The 22950-nt window shown below is 39.2% G+C and overlaps 1 protein-coding gene across 1 annotated transcript in view; it reads right to left on the bottom strand.

Annotated features, from left to right (window-relative positions):
* The window catches only part of LOC134333882 (acetyl-coenzyme A synthetase, cytoplasmic-like), a 136903-nt gene extending 116590 nt beyond the window's left edge, over window positions 1-20313 (bottom strand). The window contains exons 1-8 of the mRNA XM_063016050.1: window positions 20098-20313; window positions 18724-18919; window positions 15395-15486; window positions 15210-15313; window positions 14760-14832; window positions 12931-13006; window positions 9589-9703; window positions 9162-9197 (exon numbers count right to left, since the gene is read on the bottom strand). Of these exons, the coding sequence (XP_062872120.1) occupies window positions 9162-9197; window positions 9589-9703; window positions 12931-13006; window positions 14760-14832; window positions 15210-15313; window positions 15395-15486; window positions 18724-18919; window positions 20098-20224 (819 nt within the window). The 5' untranslated portion in view covers window positions 20225-20313. The remainder of the gene's footprint in view (window positions 1-9161; window positions 9198-9588; window positions 9704-12930; window positions 13007-14759; window positions 14833-15209; window positions 15314-15394; window positions 15487-18723; window positions 18920-20097) is intronic.
* Window positions 20314-22950: the final 2637 nt, after the last annotated feature.

Raw genomic sequence — 22950 nt, 5'->3', positions numbered from 1 at the left:
TCTGAGAGAAAGTATTCACACCCCACGCACCGCACCACTTCTAAACGCATGCGCGCCCCCGACCTGCGCACGCCCGCCGACCGCCACACGGCAATCACACTCGCATTTTCTCCGGAAATGCACTCTAGTTAGTGTGATTGCAGAATGCAAGCACACTATTGTTATTGTTATTTTCGTTTTCAATATATTATTGCCATTCCGCCCGTTTTTTGTCTCCCTTTCTTCGTCCGCAATTTTCGAGATATCGACCCCGTTCCAGTGCCAAATCGTCCGGCCCATACGGGAATGGACTGCTTGTATACAGCTTTTGGATCGAACCAACACTGTGGGCACAGTGCCCGTTTTAAGGTGCCCGTTTTGCCCCATTGACTCCCATTCATTTTGAAAAAAATTTCGAGCTATAAATGCCGTTCCAACTCTTGATGGACCGGGTCATTAATTAGCGCCCAAATCCAAAAAATCATCTGGATACGCTCATTTGTGTGGCATTTATGCCCGTTTTTGCCCGAATTTTGAGAGAAAATTTTTTACACCTTTGGCCTTCCATAACACGTCAACGTGATGACGTAGGCAACCACCTCGGACTGTTCCGAAAAAGCAACATGGCTGCCGATTTGAAAACGAACTTATTTTGGTCTGTAACTAAAGTATTAGTGATTTTTAAAGTAAAAATGCTGCACAGAATGAAATTATAGTGCAGTTACACTTAGCAGTGAGCGTCAAATCGATCGCGTTGCAACAGAAAAAAAGATATTTCTATCCGTTAGCTTCAAGGCTAACGGATGCATTGAAATCAATGGGAATTGCTAAATGCTAAAAGAGGGACCGAAGTCTGAGTGCACTATGCCTGAAAGCTGTAAATGAGACACAGCCGATCATAGATTGCGCAATACCATGGCCCCTGCAGTGATAATCACATGTAAATGAATGAGTACTGATTTGTAAGCAGTACAAACGTGCAGAAATGCATTTTTTTACAGGTTTGGCTTTTCAAACACACCCAGAGTGAACTTGTGCTCACACCACAGCTTGTGCACAGATACAGTGGCCTGTCTGGGAGAAAGTATTCACACCCCACGCACCGCACCACTTCTAAACGCATGCGCACCCCCAACCTGCGCACGCCGACCGGCACACGGCAATCACACTCGCATTTTCTCCGGAAATGCATTCTCTAGTTATTAGTGTGATTGCAGAATGCAAGCACACTATTAGTGTGATTGCAGAATGCAAGCACACTATTGTTATTGTTATTTTCGTTTTCAATATATTATTATTATTCTGCCCGTTTTTTGTCCGTGCTTCTTCTCCCGCAGTTTTCGAGATATCGACCCCGTTCCAGCGCCAAATCGTCCGGCCCATACGGGAATAGAGCGCTTGTATACAACGTTTTGATCGAACCAACACTGTGGGCACAGTGCCCGTTTTAAGGTGCCCGTTTTTCCCCATTGACTCCCATTCATTTTGAAATGAATTTCGAGCTATCAACGCCGTTCCAACCCTTGATCGACCGGGTCATTAATTAGCGCCCAAATCCAAAAAATCATCCGGATACGCCCATCCGTGTGGCATTTATGCCCGTTTTTGCCCGAATTTTTGGACAAAAATCTTGACACCTTTGGCTTTCCACAGAACGTCAACGTGATGACGTAGACGGCATCTTCAGGCCGTTCTGAGAATAGAAAATGGCGGCCGCCAAAAAATCTGACTTATTTTGGTCTGTAACTAAAGTATTAGTGATTTTTAAGATGAAAACGCTGCACAGAATGAAATTATAGTGCAGTTAGACTTTGCAGTGAGCGTCATATCGTTCGCGCTGCAACAGAAACAAAGATATTTATATCCGTTAGCTTCAAGGCTAACGGATGCATTGAAATCAATGGGAATTGCTAAATGCTAAAAGAGGGACCGAAGTCTGAGTGCACTATGCCTGAAAGCTGTAAATGAGACACAGCCGATCATAGATTGCGCAATACCATGGCCCCTGCAGTGATAATCACATGTAAATGAATGAGTACTGATTTGTAAGCAGTACAAACGTGCAGAAATGCATTTTTTTACAGGTTTGGCTTTTCAAACACACCCAGAGTGAACTTGTGCTCACACCACAGCTTGTGCACAGATACAGTGGCCTGTCTGGGAGAAAGTATTCACACCCCACGCACCGCACCACTTCTAAACGCATGCGCGCCCCCGACCTGCGCACGCCCGCCGACCGGCACACGGCAATCACACTCGCATTTTCTCCGGAAATGCACTCTCTATTATTATTATTCCACCCGTTTTTTGTCTCCCTTTCTTCGTCCGCAGTTTTCGAGATATCGACCCCGTTCCAGCGCCAAATCGTCCGGCCCATACGGGAATGGACTGCTTGTATACAGGTTTTCGATCCGCTCGCCCGTTCACGTGCCACGCCCGCTTTTGTAGCGTTTTTTGGTCCCATTGACTTCCATTCATTTTTAGAATGGCATGTTCCTATACCGGCCTTCGGCTCAAATCGAGAGCTAGGATTCAGATAGAGACGCCTGTGAGTCTTCACCCACCCGACACCCCACATTACAGCTCTTCTATACAGCATTTAGACACGCTCACTTCCCACTGATGTAACCCCACTAACATACAGCTTGGGGATTCGAACCCACGCCCACCTGCCACGCCCGGTTTTTGTCCCCATTCACTTCCATTCATTTTTTGAAAGTTCGAGATATCGACGCCGTTCCAACTCTATATCATAAAGCTCACTGATGTAACCCCGACTCAGATACAGCATGGGGATTCGAACCCACACCCACCTGCCACGCCCGGTTTTTGTCCCCATTCACTTCCATTCATTTTTTGAAAATTTGAGATATCGACGCCGTTCCAACTCTATATCGTAAAGCTCACTGATGTAACTCCGACTCAGATACAGCATGGGGATTCGAACCCACACCCACCCGCCACGCCCAGTTTTTGTCCCCATTCACTTCCATTCATTTTTTGAAAGTTTGAGATATCGACGCCGTTCCAACTCTATATCATAAAGCTCACTGATGTAACCCCGACTCAGATACAGCATGGGGATTCGAACCCACACCCACCTGCCACGCCCGGTTTTTGTCCCTATTCACTTCCATTCATTTTTTGAAAGTTCGAGATATCGACGCCGTTCCAACTCTATATCGTAAAGCTCACTGATGTAACCCAGACTTAAAAACAGCATGGGGATTCGACCCCACGCCCACCTGCCACGCCCGGTTTTTGTCCTCATTCACTTCCATTCATTTTTTGAAAGTTCGAGATATCGACGCCGTTCCAACTCTATATCGTAAAGCTCACTGATGTAACCCAGACTTAAAAACAGCATGGGGATTCGACCCCACGCCCACCTGCCACGCCCGGTTTTTGTCCCTATTCACTTCCATTCATTTTTTGAAAGTTCGAGATATCGACGCCGTTCCAACTCTATATCGTAAAGCTCACTGATGTAACCCAGACTTAAAAACAGCATGGGGATTCGACCCCACGCCCACCTGCCACGCCCGGTTTTTGTCCTCATTCACTTCCATTCATTTTTTGAAAGTTCGAGATATCGACGCCGTTCCAACTCTATATCGTAAAGCTCACTGATGTAACCCCGACTCAGGTACAGCATGGGGATTTGAACCCACACCCACCTGCCACACCCGGTTTTTGTCCCTATTCACTTCCATTCATTTTTTGAAAGTTCGAGATATCGACGCCGTTCCAACTCTATATCGTAAAGCCCACAGATGTAACCCCGACTCAGGTACAGCATGGGGATTCGAACCCACACCCACCCGCCACGCCCAGTTTTTGTCCCCATTCACTTCCATTCATTTTTTGAAAGTTTGAGATATCGACGCCGTTCCAACTCTATATCATAAAGCTCACTGATGTAACCCCGACTCAGATACAGCATGGGGATTCGAACCCACACCCACCTGCCACGCCCGGTTTTTGTCCCTATTCACTTCCATTCATTTTTTGAAAGTTCGAGATATCGACGCCGTTCCAACTCTATATCGTAAAGCTCACTGATGTAACCCAGACTTAAAAACAGCATGGGGATTCGACCCCACGCCCACCTGCCACGCCCGGTTTTTGTCCTCATTCACTTCCATTCATTTTTTGAAAGTTCGAGATATCGACGCCGTTCCAACTCTATATCGTAAAGCTCACTGATGTAACCCCGACTCAGGTACAGCATGGGGATTTGAACCCACACCCACCTGCCACACCCGGTTTTTGTCCCTATTCACTTCCATTCATTTTTTGAAAGTTCGAGATATCGACGCCGTTCCAACTCTATATCGTAAAGCCCACAGATGTAACCCCGACTCAGGTACAGCATGGGGATTCGAACCCACGCCCACCTGCCACGCCCGATTTTCGGCCCCATTCACTTCCATTCATTTTTTGAAAGTTCGAGATATCAACGCCGTTCCAAATCTAAATCGTAAAGCCCACTGATGTAATCCCGACTCAGGTACAGCATGGGGATTCGAACCCACACCCACCTGCCACGCCCGGTTTTTGTTCCCATTCACTTCCATTCATTTTTTTAAAGTTCGAGATATCAACGCCGTTCCAACTCTATATCGTAAAGCCCCCTGATGTAACCCCGACTCAGGTACAGCATGGGGATTCGAACCCACGCCCACCTGCCACGCCCGGTTTTTGTTCCCATTCACTTCCATTCATTTTTTGAAAGTTCGAGATATCGACGCCGTTCCAACTCTATATCGTGAAGCTCACTGATGTAACCCCGACTCAGATACAGCATGGGGATTCGAACCCACGCCCACCTGCCACGCCCGGTTTTTGTCCCCATTCACTTCCATTCATTTTTTGAAAGTTCGAGATATCGACGCCGTTCCAACTCTATATCGTAAAGCTCACTGATGTAACCCCGACTCAGATACAGCATGGGGATTCGAACCCACACCCACCTGCCACGCCCGGTTTTTGTCCCCATTCACTTCCATTCATTTTTTGAAAGTTCGAGATATCGACGCCGTTCCAACTCTATATCGTAAAGCTCACTGATGTAACCCCGACTCAGATACAGCATGGGGATTCGAACCCACACCCATCTGCCACGCCCGGTTTTTGTCCCCATTCACTTCCATTCATTTTTTGAAAGTTCGAGATATCGACGCCGTTCCAACTCTATATCGTAAAGCTCACTGATGTAACCCCGACTCAGATACAGCATGGGGATTCGAACCCACGCCCACCTGCCACGCCCGGTTTTTGTCCCCATTCACTTCCATTCATTTTTTGAAAGTTCGAGATATCGACGCCGTTCCAACTCTATATCGAAAAGCTCACTGATGTAACCCCGACTCAGATACAGCATGGGGATTCGAACCCACACCCACCTGCCACGCCCGGTTTTTGGTCCCATTCACTTCCATTCATTTTTTGAAAGTTTGAGATATCGACTCCGTTCCAACTCTATATCGAAAAGCTCACTGATGTAACCGCGACTCAGATACAGCATGGGGATTCGAACCCACACCCACCTGCCACGCCCGGTTTTTGTCCCCATTCACTTCCATTCATTTTTTGAAAGTTCGAGATATCGACGCCGTTCCAACTCTATATCGTAAAGCTCACTGATGTAACCCCGACTCAGGTACAGCATGGGGATTCGAACCCATGCCCACCTGCCACGCCCGGTTTTTGTCCCCATTCACTTCCATTCATTTTTTGAAAGTTCGAGATATCAACGCCGTTCCAACTCTATATCGTAAAGCTCACTGATGTAACCCCGACTCAGGTACAGCATGGGGATTCGAACCCACACCCACCTGCCACGCCCGGTTTTTGTTCCCAATCACTTCCATTCATTTTTTGAAAGTTTGAGATATCGACGCCGTTCCAACTCTATATCGTAAAGCTCACTGATGTAACCCGGACTCAGATACAGCATGGGGATTCGACCCCACGCCCACCTGCCACGCCCGGTTTTTGTCCCCATTCACTTCCATTCATTTTTTAAAAATTTGAGATATCAACGCCGTTCCAACTCTAAATCGTAAAGCCCACTGATGTAACCCCGACTCAGATACAGCATGGGGATTCGAACCCACACCCACCTGCCACGCCCGGTTTTTGTCCCCATTCACTTCCATTCATTTTTTGAAAGTTCGAGATATCAACGCCGTTCCAACTCTATATCGTAAAGCTCACTGATGTAACCCCGACTCAGATACAGCATGGGGATTCGAACCCACACCCACCTGCCACGCCCATTTTTCAGCTCCATTCACTTCCATTCATTTTTCTAAAGTTCGAGATATCGACGCCGTTCCAACTCTATATCGTAAAGCTCACTGATGTAACCCCGACTCAGATACAGCATGGGGATTCGACCCCACGTCCACCTGCCACGCCCGGTTTTTGTCCCCATTCACTTCCATTCATTTTTTGAAAGTTCGAGATATCAACGCCGTTCCAACTCTATATCGTAAAGCTCACTGATGTAACCCCGACTCAGATACAGCATGGGGATTCGAACCCACACCCACCTGCCACGCCCGGTTTTTGTCCCCATTCACTTCTATTCATTTTTTGAAAGTTTGAGATATCGACGCCGTTCCAACTCTATATCGTAAAGCTCACTGATGTAACCCCAACTCAGGTACAGCATGGGGATTCGAACCCACACCCACCTGCCACGCCCGGTTTTTGTTCCCAATCACTTCCATTCATTTTTTGAAAGTTCGAGATATCGACGCCGTTCCAACTCTATATCGTAAAGCTCACTGATGTAACCCCGACTCAGATACAGCATGGGGATTCGAACCCACACCCACCTGCCACGCCCGGTTTTTGTTCCCATTCACTTCCATTCATTTTTGGAAAGTTCAAGATATCGACACCGTTCCAACTCTATATCGTAAAGCCCACTGATGTAACCCCGACTCAGATAAAGCATGGGGATTCGAACCCACACCCACCTGCCACGCCCGGTTTTTGTTCCCATTCACTTCCATTCATTTTTTGAAAGTTCGAGATATCAACGCCGTTCCAACTCTAAATCGTAAAGCCCACTGATGACACCCCGAGTTGGATAAAGCATTAGGATACGCGCCCGCCCGAACGGCACACGGCAATCACACTCGCATTTTCTCCGGAAATGCACTCTCTAGTTCTTCTTCATATCTGACATGCTTTCTCTTTAGGTCTCAGTGACTGCATAAAAATGATTGGTGTTATCGCTAACAGCCGCCAATATATATCTAAAATGACTTTACTTGGCTACATAGTGTAGTGTGTAAGGTACTATTACATAGGGTGGACAAGTAATAGCTGTTGTAACTTATAGTAGTGTACGTTAGGACAAAAAAAAGAGTAAAATCTGGTATCTGACAAAAAAATTTACTAGAGGAATTCATATTTATTTACAATTATTAATGTTAGTACTGTCTAACTGATAATGAAATCTGTAGCCAACTTTTTATAGATTGTCAATTAGCTGTTGCAGCCCTATTATAACCTTAAACACCATAATAAGTGTACAATAACACAAGCCTAATTTTGTGGCTAAGCAAGAGTATTTATAATTTCCACCTGTAAATATAATGTTTGCTTTTTCAGAAATGACACTTGGAGTTACACAATTATTTCATTGACAAACTATGAAGTGAGCAAAAAAAATAAACAATGCAGTGTTTCTCACGTTTACTTTGACTTTTATTTCATTGCAGACAGTAAAAATTTCAGGCCTGCAATGCATTCCAAAAAATGGTAAAGTATTTACAACTTTGTGATGTTGCCATTCTTTTTGAAACATTTAAAACAGTGTTTCGGTGCTGAGAATACTAGGCAATGAAGTGTTTCAAGTTTAATTTTTTTCCCCATTCTTCCAACATAAATGTAAAAGGCGTGCAACAGTACAGGGTTGTCATTGTCACATTTTTCTCTGTCTATTTTCTACTGGGGACAGCTCAGGACTGCAAACTGGCCACTCTAGTACCTGTACCCTCTTCTTCCGCAGCCATGCCTTTGTAATGTGTGCAGCATGTGGTTTTGCATTGTCTTGTTGCATAATGCATGGACGTCCCTGGAAAATGACGTCTTGAAGGCAGCATAAGTTGCTCTAAAATCTCAATGTACTTTTCTGCATTAATGCTGCCATCACAAAAGTGTAAATTATCTTTACCAAAAGCACTGACACAATCCCATACCATGGCAGACCCTGGCTTTTAGATTAATTTCTGGTAACAGTCTGAATGATCTTTTTCATTTTTGGTCCAAAGCACACAGCGTCCATTTCTTCCAAAAAAGATTAAAAAATACTGATTCGTCACGTTTCCACTGTGTGATGGTCCATCAGAGATGCCTACAAGCCCAGAGAACTCGACTCTGCTTCTGGAAATTGTTAACAAAAGGCTTTTTTGCACAGTAAACTCCATATTGTACTGCTTAAAAAAGACTGGCCAAACTAATACTTTGCCCATGTGGTTATATCAGCTGAGTGATGGTTCTTGATGAGTGATGGTTCTTGGTGCAACAACGTCTGAGGGATCGGAGATCAGCTTAGGTTTGCGCCCTTGCCCTTTACGCACTGAAATTCCTTCAGATTTCCTGAATCATTTAGTGATATTATGATTTGTAGAGAGAAAAATATGCAAATCTGGAGATTCTCTGCTGTTTGAAATCACATTATTATTTTTTTGTTTGTTTTTGTTTTACCTCATTACTAACCCTAAATTGCTCTATCCCAACTTTTTTGGAATGTGCTGCTGACCTGAAATGCAGGAATGGATGTATATTAACAAATGAAATAAAATTGACTGACAAAGCATTAAATATATTGGGTTCATACTGTCTGCAATAAAATAAAAGTCAAGGTAAATGCAAGAAAATACTGCATTCCTTTTTATTTGCATGTTCCATTATGTCCCAATTTTTTTGCTTTGAAGTTGTATAATAAAGTAAACGAGTGTCAGTTCTGAAAAGTGTGTAAATGTGCATAGACAAACACAAACAAACGCATTAACAAAGATACAGTTTGTTAAAAGTTTTAAGATTGATGCTGGCAAACATTTCAAGTAATGTTAAAAGTCACCAGGAAGTGAACAAAGTGTTAAAGAGTGGGAAAAAGAGCTGGAGTGGGGGGAAAAAAGCAGACAGCGTGCTTGAAATACCTTGGGTATGGGGTGAACCTTCTTGACTTTTTCTTTCTGTAAAGGGGGGTTAATGGAAATATTATTTATGTAAAATGGGTGAGGCATGAATATGAAATAGGAAGAAGGTGACAACACCTGTACTGTAAATCTGAATACTTTAAGCCATGTAACACAATAACATACCAACCAACATGTTATCCAATTGGTAGATAAAGCCCATGTCTATTTATTTTGGTTTAACAGACTTCAGCACCAGGTAATGCCAAATTTCCATGGCTTTCAAAAATGACCATAATGTTTAAAAAAAGACATTTAAAATGCATAGACAGAAAATAAAACTGTATTTAATGAAAATAAACACACACATTATTAGGATTAAATAAAGGAGTAAAATGAATAAACAAGACTGATAAAGCACAGCTGTAGACCAGAGGTTAAGGTTTACCTGTAGGTTAGGGCAGGAACGTTTTGCAGGAGGTGACAGGGAGCCAGATGATGAGACTTCTGGTACCTCCTTTGATAAGTGCTTTAGCATAATGCACCTCTTCACAGGGAACAACCTGAAGTACATACAACAAACAGTGTTTTTAGATAGCGATTGATCATTTTGTAATTGTTAGATTTTTTAACTCCATGGTTACACTACGGTGTTATGTTCATAGCAGGAAACGTTAGTCTTTGAGTTCTGATATATTTGATCAGAGTTCTTGGAGCTGTCCTTCGCTTGAGGTTATAGATATGTGGTTTCAGTCTTGAATCTATAAAGAATCAGTCTAAGTACAGAACCAACTCAACTCAAGTTGTTGAATTTGTCTTTCCTGGCATGTGGTGCACACTGATATGGTTTAATTTTGAGTGATATTTGATATATGGATGGCAGTGGCTTAAACGTGGGTATTGAGATAGACCTGGTTATGGGAAACATTGTTCCTTACAAAGATTGCTCCAGTTGGTTTGCTATATTCGGTCCATATCCATTACAGGCAACAACGTTCTTTAATGTTATTTGATTGCTACTAATATTTGAGTTTCTTATAGGCATATTATTGCTGGGTTGATTGTAAAAGACAAACATTAAGGTTCATTATAGTTTCCCCGCAGATGATCTGGTTTATTGAACTGGGTCATCCCGGTTTCACCTTTGCTTTGTGGCGAGTTGCTTTTGTTTCAGTGATGGCAGTCTTGTCATCTCAATGTCTTGGAGTAGTTCTGCTTTCCATTGGCCTGTGGTTATCTTTGGTTGTGGCCAGTTTGTTTTCTTCGTTATTTTATTATTAGCATTTACCAGTTCTTGGCGTCCAGGAAGTTAATCTTTTTACATTTCCATTTTCGGCATTTAGCAGACGCTCTTATCCAGAGCAACTTACAGAAGTGCTTCCATAACAAACATTTCATTACTATAGTTTAAGTAGACAACAGTTCAAGAACACAAATCTGCTGAAACCCTATTAGAACCAAAGTGGCCTTTTTTTTTATTTATTTTTATTAAAGAAATGAAAAAGAGCGTTAGTTAGTAAGTACAAGTCAGCTTAAGTGCTTAGTAAAAAGGTAGGTTTTTAATCGTTTTTTAAAGACTCGGATGTTCAGACAGAGTAAGTTCGTTCCACCACTTGGGTGCCAGAACAGAGAAGAGCCTTGATGCTTGATGTACTTGAGCCTTTGATTTTCCTTTCTCTCTAGCCAAGGTGGGGCATGTTTTGGCAAAAGTGGGAGGAGTCTCTTTGCAGTTTCTGCATTTTGGTGTTTATTGGCAGGTAGTATCGTGATCATGTTCACCACAGTTCTTGCAGACCCATGTACAACCCCTGGCAAAAATTATGGAATCACCACTCTTGGAAGATGTTCTTTCAATTGTTTAATTTTGTAGAAAAAAAAAAAAATCACAGACATGCCACAAAACTATCATTTCTCAAACTGTCAACCCTCTGGCATTAAGAAACAATAAAAAAAGAAACAAATATAATAGTTGTGGTCAGTCACAATTGCTTTTTTTTTTAGATCAAGTAGAGGAAAAAAATATGGAATCACTCAAATCTGAGGAAAAAATTATGGAATCATTAGAAAACACTGCACCATTATTACTTTGTTGCACCACCTCTGGCTTTTATAATGGTTTAAACTCTCTGAGGCATGGAGTTAACTAATGACAAACAGTATTCTTCATCAATCTGCCTTCAACTGTCTCTTATTGCTGTTGCCAGATCAGCTTAGGAGGTTGGAACCTTGTCATTGACCATTTTCTTCAATTTCCACCAGAGATTTTCAAATGGATTGAGATCCAGACTATTTGCAGGCCATGCCATTGACATTATATGTTTTCTTGAAGGAAAGTTTTCACGTCCTTCGCCCTATGGCAAGATGCATTATCATCTTGAAAAATGAAGTCATCATCACCAAACATCCTTTCAACTGATGGAATAAGAAAAGCGTCCAAAATTTCAATGTGGACTTTGGCATTTATTGAAGACCATCTCCCCTGTGCCTTTACCCGACATGCAGGCCCATATCATCAACAACTGTGGAAATTAACATGTTTTCTTTAGGCAGTTACCTTTATAAATTTCATTGGACAGACACCAAACAAAAGTTCCAGCATCATCACCTTGCCCAATGCAGATTCGCGATTCATCACTGAAGATCACTTTTATCCAGTCACCCACAGTCAACGATTGCTTTTCTTTAGCCTACTTTAACCTTGTTCTTTTCTTTTTAGGTGTTAATGATGGCTTTTGTTTGGCTTTTCTGTATGTAAATCCCATTTCTTTTAGGTGATTTCTTACAGTTCAGTCACAGACATTGACTCCACTTTCCGGCCACTTGTTTCTCATTTGTTTTGTTGTGCATTTTCTGTTTTCAAGACATATTGCTTTAAGTTTTCTATCTTGATGCTTTGATGTCTTACTTGGTCTACCAGTATGCTTCCCTTTTACAACCTTCCCATTTTGTTTGTACTTGGTCCAGATTTTAAACACAGCTTACTGGGAACAACCAACATCTTTTGCGACATTCCACAATGATTTATCTTCTTGAAGGAGTTTTTTAATCCTCTCATTTGTTTCAACTGACATATCTTGTGTTGGAACCATGATTCATGACAATCTGCTTTGTGCAACAGCTCTCCGAGGTGTAAGCACTCTTTTTAAACTGAAGAATAATTAGCAAATCTAATCTGCTGCAGATGTTTTGTTTTTAAACTGCAAATTAGAGTGATTCCATAATTTTTTCCTCAGATTTGAGTGATTCCATATTTTTTTCCTCTACTTGATCTAAAAAAAGCAATTGTGACTGACCACAACTATTATATTTGTTTCTTTTTTTTTTATTGTCTCTTAATGCCAGAAGGTTGACATTTTGAAAAATGATAGTTTTGTGGCATGTCTGTGATTTTTTTTCTTTCTACAAAATTAAACAATTGACAGAACATCTTCCAAGAGTGGTGATTCCATAATTTTTGCCAGGGGTTGTACATATTTTTGACATTTAAAGCAACAAATGTCAGAACTTGGAGGTGTAGAGTTTAACGTCCACAGTCAGGTAACCATTTATTTATTTGATTTATTCACCTCTTACGAGCAGTCTGGGGGGGCTGAGGTTTTGTAATTGGTAATGTTTTGGAGAAAACATTTTTGTTTTTGCAATCTGAAAATTAATGAAACAATTAATGTTTATATGCAAATATTTTTGTCATAATTCTGTAACCAAACAATCTGGAATTTCTAAATTGTCTATAGAACACGTTACATACTTTTAATAAGCAGGAAATGTGTGTGTGTGTTGCTTGGCTTACTTGTCCTGGCATTTCTGCAGTGCCTCATCAGCAATCACTTTAAGATTGATGAGTTTATCCCCTCTGTAAAAGCCATCTAAGAGAGGACAGGGTGTACATTCAAATGTAAGAGTATAACAAAAAAATATTTACATTATTTATCAACGTTTAACACCAGAGATCTGTGTATTTGTACAAAAATTGCAGTTTATTATAAATAGCAAGTTATTCAGTTTTAAGAAACGTAGTTACAATCTCCCATTTTCATTTCTTGACACTTGATTTTATAGCATTTGATGATTTTTCATCTTGAGACATGCTAAAAACGGCTTTAAAATATACTGATCTTTCCAAAGGTTTAAGAAGTTAAACAATAACTAGATATGTTTTGGTTTAAGACAACACCCTGTGCAATAACAGACTTATAACTTAAATAATATAATTGAGACATACTGAACTAATGCTTTTAAAAGAATGCTTCAAAAAGTGCTGCTTGGGTAGCTTAACAAGCAACAACTAGCGCTGTGTTAGGAGAAAGAAGACAGTAACAGCTGGAACAGTAACTCTTACTGTCTGGGCACTGGCACAAGCAGCCAATGAATACAGATGGTTTATTTTAAAACACTAATATGCCTTGCAGCCAGGAGTAAAATCTTTGAATTACAACAAATGTTTACTACATTTCGAGTTTTATTATAACAGTAAAAATACATTTACCTTATAGATAACCAAACTCCCTGCTTAAACTATGAATTCACTTTTAGCTACTTTTTTAGGCATTGGGAGGCCAATAAAACTCAAATTTTTAGGAAAATAACAAATGTAAACACTGAGTTTTAAATTTAAAAAGTTTTAAAGCTATACCAAATTTTAAATGTGCACACAGACTAATGCCAAGGAGAGCAAAAGAGTAACCAGTGGTTCCTGCTTCTTGCAGAGTGACCTTTAAGCAGTGGGAATATCACTTACGCAAGGAACAAAAAAGTAACTGTACTCCAATAATATCTGTATCTATACACCAGACAACTCTGAAAAAAAAAAATTAGGGCACTAAGACACGTTTAAAATTTTCACGCAACCATTCAAACAAATAACAAAAAAAGGGTAACAATTTATTCTAATTAGACAAAAAAAAATTCTTTTAATTTCTCTATAGTAATTTTAATTGACTAGTACAATTCCTCTGCTGTCTGCAACACTCCCACACTGGCTGAGTCAAGCAGTCTAGCACTCACCCTTTTCTTACACATGCAATCAAACCGTCAATACTTTACACAGACCAGCAGTGAATTCTGTCATAAAGACATACTGCCCATATGTTTCTTTGACTTAACAATAATTTACCCAAGTATTGCATGTCTGAACCCAAAACACATTAGCCACTATAAAATATGGAGGTGGAAGCTTCACAAAATGGGGCTGCTTCTCTGCAAATGTTGCTTGGAACATTACGTCACAAAGGGGAACATGAATGCATTACATTGGATCTAGATATATTACAAAAGAGTTTTATCAGCCAAGAAATTAAATTAGAAAAGAAAGTTGAAGTTTATAAATAAAAAGACCCATTAAGATAGAAAAAAGGAAAAACTTAAGACTGACTTTCTACAAAAGAAGGTCCTTTTTTAGGTACCTTGACTTATTAATGCTAGATTTTGCTCAAATTTGTTAGTACAAGGTCAAACAACATTATGTATATATTTGAACTGGATACATGCACTGGAAGTTAAACAAAAACTTGCGATGATTAAAAAACAACTCACTTTGATGAAGAAACTTAAGACTAGTTAACATCAAAAACCTGGGTTATTAAAGATTGTCTGGATTCATTTCAATGATACATTACTTACCAGATGTAATCAGCAGGGAACACTGTGAGTCAATGATTCTTTCACAGAGTGACTCGGCCGAAAAACCTGCAAACTGTGATACAACAATACTGTTAAATACTTTAAATATTTACTTTAAATACAAATGTACATACATGTAACAACAAAAGTAAAGCATTAACAGTCATTAAGCAATATACATGTAAGCTTTCTCATTTAACCTGTCATACAGTATTATGGCATATTTTATAAGACAAGGTTAATCTAGGGCAGATGAAATGCCTTTATTTGTCATATATACATATACATGTGTACAGTTTAATTATAAACTCTTTATTTGAATATCCCAGCTTCTTTGGAAGCTGGTGTCATATCAAAGGGAACAGCCATTTATTTTGCAATATAATGTTTACAAGTAATATAGCAAATGCTTTCCAAATAAAATGAATAACGATGACAGGAAGAACGCACCACAATACAATGCACAGCTCCAATTCTGGCACAAGCCAACATGGCCACCACTAGCTCAACTACCATGGGCATGTATATGGACACACGATCCCCTTTCTTCACGCCTGTAAGACATAACATGTTTGATTTGACTAAATTGTACTATTTAAAAAAAAAAAGTCTAATTGTCTTAAAGTATTTTGTACCTTGTGACTTAAGAACGTTGGCAAACTTGCATACTTCCCGTAAAAGCTCTCTGTAGGTCACTGTTTTATCATCTCCTGGCTCATTTCCTTCCCTATACAAAAGCAATAAATAAAAATATAAATACTCATTAAAAAAAAATCATGTATCTATAGAAATACACTATATGATTAAAAGTATGTGGGCAGCTGACCATAACACTTATATGAGCTTGTTAGACATCACATTCACCAACCATAATATGAAACTAATATGGAAAATCCCTCACAATGCAGCTTAAACAACATCCACTCAAAAGGCAAAGTCATGCAGAATCAGGAAACAGCCTTTGTGGCCTTACCTGAACAAGCAAGTAATTGTATATGGTTATAATTGCATTAATATTATCTTTCACAGTAAATAAGGGAATATTTCAAACCCTGAAAACCAGCCCATTTACCAGTACTAATATCCCTCCTCGGCACAGGTTAATTGTTGGCACTATGCATTCTGGTAGGTATTGTTCTTCTGGCAAGCTAAAACCAGAATCATTATTCATCACTCCAGAGCACATATCTCCACTGCTCCAGAGACCAAAGGTAGTGTGCTTAACACCTCTCCAGCCAAAGTTTGACTTGGTTTGATTGATGTGAGTTTGTGTAGTCTACCACTTTGAAGCTGATCTGTTGCTGCTCCAAAACGCCCCAATTTCCCAATTATAGTACCTGCAGTTGACTAGGGTAGGACCAACAAAGGTGGGTGCCTGGCCAAGTATATGATAATGCAATATTTAAAGTCACTATGTTCAGCTTATTTAACTGCCAGTGTTAGTCTATGCAGACAGCATGGCAACATACTACACTGTATTTACCTGTTAACAATAGGTGACCAAAATACATGAACATACATATACAGTGCCTTGCAAAAGTATTCAGCCCCCTTGAACTTTTCAACCTTTTGCCACATTTCAGGCTTTAAACATAAAGATATGAAATTGTAATTTTTTGTGAAGAATCAATAACAAGTGCGACACAATTGTGAAGTGGAACGAAATTTATTGGATATTTTAAACTTTTTTTAGAAATAAAAACCTGAAAAGTGGGGCGTGCAATATTATTCAGCCCCTTTACTTTCAGTGCAGCAAACTCACTCCAGAAGTTCAGTGAGGATCTCTGAATGATCCAATGTTGACCTAAATGACTGATGGTGATAAATAGAATCCACCTGTGTGTAATCAAGTCTCCGTATAAATGCACCTGCTCTGTGATAGTCTCAGAGTTCTGTTTAAAGCGCAGAGAGCATCATGAAGACCAAGAAACACACCAGGCAGGTCCGAGATACTGTTGTGGAGAAGTTTAAAGCCGAATTTGGATACAAAAAGATTTCCCAAGCTTTAAACATCTCAAGGAGCACTGTGCAAGCGATCATATTGAAATGAAGGGAGTATCAGACCACTGCAAATCTACCAAGACCCGGCCGTCCCTCTAAACTTTCAGCTCAAACAAGGAGAAGACTGATCAGAGATGCAGCCAAGAGGCCCATGATCACTCTGAATGAACTGCAGAGATCTACAGCTGAGGTGGGAGAATCTGTCCATAGGACAACAATCAGTCGTACACTGCACAAATCTGGCCTTTATGGAAGAGTGGCAAGAAGAAAGCCATTTCTCAAAGATATCTATAAAAAGTCACCTGGGAGACACACCAAACATGTGGAAGAAGGTGCTCTGGTCAGATGAAACCAAAATCGAACTTTTTGGCCACAACGCAAAACGTTATGTTTGGCATAAAAGCAACACAGCTCATCACCCTGAACACACCATCCCCACTGTCAAACATGGTGGTCGCAGCATCATGGTTTGGGCCTGCTTTTCTTCAGCAGGGACAGGGAAGATGGTTAAAATTGATGGGAAGATGGATGGAGCCAAATACAGGACCATTCTGGAAGAAAACCTGTTGCAGTCTGCAAAAGACCTGAGACTGGGACGGTGATTTATCTTCCAACAAGACAATGATCCAAAACATAAAGCAAAATCTACAATGGAATGGTTCACAAATAAACGTATCCAGGTGTTAAAATGGCCAAGTCAAAGTCCAGACCTGAATCCCATCGAGAATCTGTGGAAAGAGCTGAAAACTGCTGTTCACAAACGCTCTCCATCCAACCTCACTGAGCTCGAGCTGTTTTGCAAGGAAGAATGGGCAAAAATTTCAGTATCTCGATGTGCAAAACTAATAGAGACATACCCCAAGCGACTTGCAGCTGTAATCGCAGCAAAAGGTGGCGCTACAAAGTATTAACGCAAGGGGGCTGAATAATATTGCACGCCCCACTTTTCAGTTTTTTATTTCTAAAAAAAGTTTAAAATATCCAATAAATTTCGTTCCACTTCACGATTGTGTCCCGCTTGTTGTTGATTCTTCACAAAAAATTACAATTTCATATCTTTATGTTTAAAGCCTGAAATGTGGCAAAAGGTTGAAAAGTTCAAGGGGGCTGAATACTTTTGCAAGGCACTGTATGTTAACCACTGCTGATTAATCTAGAAAAGATTATCTAACAAAGTCAGTTGCACTTTGCCAAAGTAAAGCCAACTAATAAATAATCAAACAGCATAACCTGCACCCTTGTGTTCCATAAAAAGAAAGTATGAATGTGACAGCAAATAATTTAAACATTAACTTCCTTATCTCAGAATGCCCTTTTAAGAGAAATAACATGTCTGAGAGAAAACACACACATAGTCAACTACTTATTTAGGAACTAATTATTAAAAAATAAAGTAATAACATAGGATTTTGGTAATATTTTAAAGTGAAGGTGTTTTCTCTGCAATAAACTGTTACTAAATATGTTGCCTCCTGTTTTTTTCTGCATTAAACTGTTGTTCACAAATGTAACGGCCATTTCAAGTTGACATCCTGTGTTGTAATATCTAGAGATTTTTTTTTTTGCAATTGCTAAACTGGAGTTTCATAAGAAGCCAAATTTGCCTGTGCAAAATGTTTCAACCCTCTAGGACAGGACTATACACCCTGGTTTTAGACAAAGGCACAGTGCTTGGGGGCCCATGGTCACAGAGATTTGCAGTGATCAGGGATTGCTGTCGTTAGGATGTCTGAATCTTATGCTACACTTTGCACAAGTGACAATATTGATTATGGATTAGGGATGTTTTTGTCCTAGAATCTGCAAGTATGCAAATAAATACACTTGCTGCAAGACAGATACCTAAATCAAATCAAAGATGGGATTGGTGCATTTCTGCTATTACTATTGAATGATTCTAGATTTGAAGCCCACAGACTTAAGCAATCAGGAAAATGTCAAAACAATTCTTAAAGACACTCACCAGAAAAAGGCCACTTTGTCTCCGAGCTTCCTGTCATAAACATTACTGTCCAAAACATTGTAGCAGATATTTGTGGTGGCTCCTTCCATGAACTTGATAAAAATTTCTCCTTGGGTCACATCAAAATTGTACTTCAGGAACTGGCCTGTATGTTTGGTCTTCCAGAAGAAGTCTTTCGCAATATCTCCCCAAAACTCTGAATAACATGAACATCAAGGTTAAAAGAAAGCCAAGTCAACACAAGTCACTGACAAGATATAAAATTTACACTCCCATGTCGCAGCGAGGATGACAGGCATTAAAAAGACTATATAGAAAAGGTATATCCTTAACAATAACATTTTAAAGCAGGGTGAGTGCTGAGTGCATATGGGTAAGTGAAAGCTGTAATATTCAACAAAGAAAAGGGGTGTACAATGTGGCAAAAATACAATGCATTACACATCTACAAAACACTATATTTTGTACAGTAAAGACAGTATGGTTTCTAGTAAAGGTAAGTGGTCTTACATGAACACTTTTTAGGGTTGCCATTATGTTGAATAAATTATTAATAAAACCTAAAGATCTATATCAGTATAAAGATCTATGAGAAAAGCATTTTTCCTTAATTACTTGTCTCATGGCAAACAAAAAAGCATTAAGAACCATATAGCTCCACCCACTTAAATTGAGCTAATTTGCATAACATGCAAAAATCACACACATTTTTGAGCAAACCAGTCTCTGGATTTTCAGCCAACATACACAAATCTGGTGTCAAAGCAATCATTAAAAATTTTGGAATTTCTATACAGTGTTGTTGCCAGAACATGCAAACTCCACACAGAAAGACTTGGACCGCTCCTCCTGTAAATCAAACCCAAAACCTTCTTGCTGTGAGGCGACAGTGCTACCCACTAAGCCACTGTGCCACCTCTTTGAACTTTGATCATTATAAAAAAAATTTGGAATTTCTATACAGTTTTGTTGCCAGATGCCGATCAATAACATATGCAGCAAGCCATGCATAAAGCACACATATACTGCTCTAACTCAGAAAACATTGCACAGCAAAACTTCAAAGGCACGTAGGGCTATGGCAAAAGTGCTAGGGGACGCTATAACATGCAAGATAATTTTACGCAAAGACTGTCCGATTGGCATGAAATTTGGCATACTGCTACTATGTACCATTCCTCTGTAAAAATGGACCCATACTCATTTATTGGCCCACAATTTGTGCTTGGACCCTAAAAATTGCTTACAGCAATACGTCCGATCGCAACTGTAGAAATTTAAAATGTGCTGATTAAGACTATAATTAAAACAAAGCTTTCTTTCAAAACAATTAAACCGTTATAAATAGACGCTTTTAAAGAATAATAAAATTACCATCTGGAGAATCGACCGATTTGGCGTAAAGCTCTTTATATTTCTCAATGCTGGAGATGTGTGCTTGTTTCTTCAGCTCTTCGGGGGCGTGAAGGACCTCTTCAATCGGAGCTTTATCGGGGAGCATTGTTTCTTTCAGTTTATTGCACTATTGCAACAGAAAAACTAAAAAATCATGCAAAACTAACAATGCTGTCTATTTTACTGACCCTAACTTAAATCAGACAAAGAATGAAGCATGCAGCAAGAGAGGCTAGCATGTAGCTAACTTCCTTTAGTCCCCTCCTTAACGTGTCCGATAAGCTGACTAACTTCCGTGTATAAGCGTTCCCACAATTAAAGAACTCTATAAATCTGAGACTTATCAAACCGGAGTAACAGCGCATACGCTCACTGAACCACACGCATATAAAGGACTATAAGAAATATGGTTTAGCCAATAAATATTAGCTACCGTGGTAAAGTTAGTTTTATATTGGACATTCGCCTGACATTCGACTTTCTTTCGGCTCGTTCTCAGCTAATAAACATCCAAAAATTAATTAAATTGCACGAACTGATACCTCAGTAAACAAGGAACAAACTACAATTAATTTTGTTTAAAAAGGTTTTTCTGTTAATTTTTATTTAACGTTATTTGGTAAATGTGAGGTGCATCCGCGCTGAAATGCTAAGGAAGTGCTAAGGGAGCGTCTATAAAGTTCCGAGGTGTAGTAATTACCCAGTGGCGTGTACCATCTAATACACCTGTATTAAATCCTACAGTATGCTTACAGTAAACATCGAGAAACGCACATTTTGAGGTTGAAATACTTAACTAGTCTCCTGTACTAGTTAATAAAACCACAATAATAATTAAAAGTCCCCCAGTTTGGGTGCATTACAAAAGTTTTTAAAAAATTAACAAAAATCAAGAAACACACATTTCAAAAAGACAAAGGTTGTAGTAGTTAACTAGTCCCATGTACTAGTTAGTACAACCACAATACAAGTTAAAAGCTCCACAGTATAGGTACAGTAATGAATCAAAATATTTAAAAAATGGAAAAAAATTGAGGAACGCAAATTTTGATATGATGAGGATTGTAGTAGTTAACTAGTCACCTGTACTAGTTACTACAACCACATAAAAAAATTATAAGTCCCACAGCATGAGTACAGTAACGATTTAAAAATGTAAAAAAAATTAACAAAAATCGTGAAACACAAATTTTGATAAGACAAAGGTTGTAGTAGTTAACTAGTCACCTGTACTAGTTACTACAACCACATAAAAAAATTATAAGTCCCACAGCATGAGTACAGTAACGATTTAAAAATGTAAAAAAAATTAACAAAAATCGTGAAACACAAATTTTGATAAGACAAAGGTTGTAGTAGTTAACTAGTCACCTGTACTAGTTACTACAACCACATAAAAAAATTATAAGTCCCACAGCATGAGTACAGTAACGATTTAAAAATGTAAAAAAAATTAACAAAAATCGTGAAACACAAATTTTGATAAGACAAAGGTTGTAGTAGTTAACTAGTCACCTGTACTAGTTACTACAACCAGGTTTCAAATTAAAAGTCGCCCAGCAAGGGTACAGTAATGAGTCAAAGTTTTATAAAAATTAACAAAAATCGTGAAACGCAAATTTTGATAAGACAAAGGTTGTAGTAGTTAACTAGTCACCTGTGCTAGTTACTACAACCACAGAACAAATTAAAAGTTTTACAGCATAGGTGCAGTAATGAATCAAATGTTTAAAAAAATTAACAAAAATCGTAAAACGCAAATTTAGAAAAGACAAAGGTTGTAGTAGTTAACTAGTCACCTGCACTACTTACTACAACCACGTTTCAAATTAAAAGTCCCCCAGCAAAGGTACAGTAATGAGTCAAAGTTTTATAAAAATTAACAAAAATCGTAAAACGCAAATTTTGATAAGACAAAGGTTGTAGTAGTTAACTAGTGACCTGCACTACTTACTACAACCACGTTTCAAATTAAAAGTCCCCCAGCAAAGGTACAGTAATGAGTCAAAGTTTTATAAAAATTAACAAAAATCGTGAAACGCAAATTTTGATAAGACAAAGGTTGTAGTAGTTAACTAGTCACCTGTGCTAGTTACTACAACCACAGAACAAATTAAAAGTTTTACAGCATAGGTGCAGTAATGAATCAAATGTTTTAAAAAATTAACAAAAATCGTAAAACGCAAATTTAGAAAAGACAAAGGTTGTAGTAGTTAACTAGTCACCTGCACTACTTACTACAACCACGTTTCAAATTAAAAGTCCCCCAGCAAAGGTACAGTAATGAGTCAAAGTTTTATAAAAATTAACAAAAATCGTAAAACGCAAATTTTGATAAGACAAAGGTTGTAGTAGTTAACTAGTGACCTGCACTACTTACTACAACCACGTTTCAAATTAAAAGTCCCCCAGCAAAGGTACAGTAATGAGTCAAAGTTTTATAAAAATTAACAAAAATCGTGAAACGCAAATTTTGATAAGACAAAGGTTGTAGTAGTTAACTAGTCACCTGTGCTAGTTACTACAACCACAATACAAATTAAAAGTCCCCCAGCATGGGTACAGTAACGAATCAAAATATTTGAAAAATTAACAAAAATCGTAAAACGCAAATTTTGATAAGACAAAGGTTGTAGTAGTTAACTAGTTACCTGTGCTAGTTACTACAACCAGGTTTCAAATTAAAAGTCGCCCAGCAAGGGTACAGTAATGACTCAAAGTTTTATAAAAATTAACAAAAATCGTGAAACGCAAATTTTGATAAGACAAAGGTTGTAGTAGTTAACTAGTCACCTGTGCTAGTTACTACAACCACGTTTCAAATTAAAAGTC

This window comes from Trichomycterus rosablanca, chromosome 19 (genome assembly GCF_030014385.1).
Source record: "Trichomycterus rosablanca isolate fTriRos1 chromosome 19, fTriRos1.hap1, whole genome shotgun sequence".
Taxonomy (NCBI): Eukaryota; Metazoa; Chordata; class Actinopteri; order Siluriformes; family Trichomycteridae; genus Trichomycterus; species Trichomycterus rosablanca.
The sequence above is the reverse complement of the archived record's forward strand: the minus strand, read 5'-3'. Positions and strand labels throughout refer to the sequence as shown.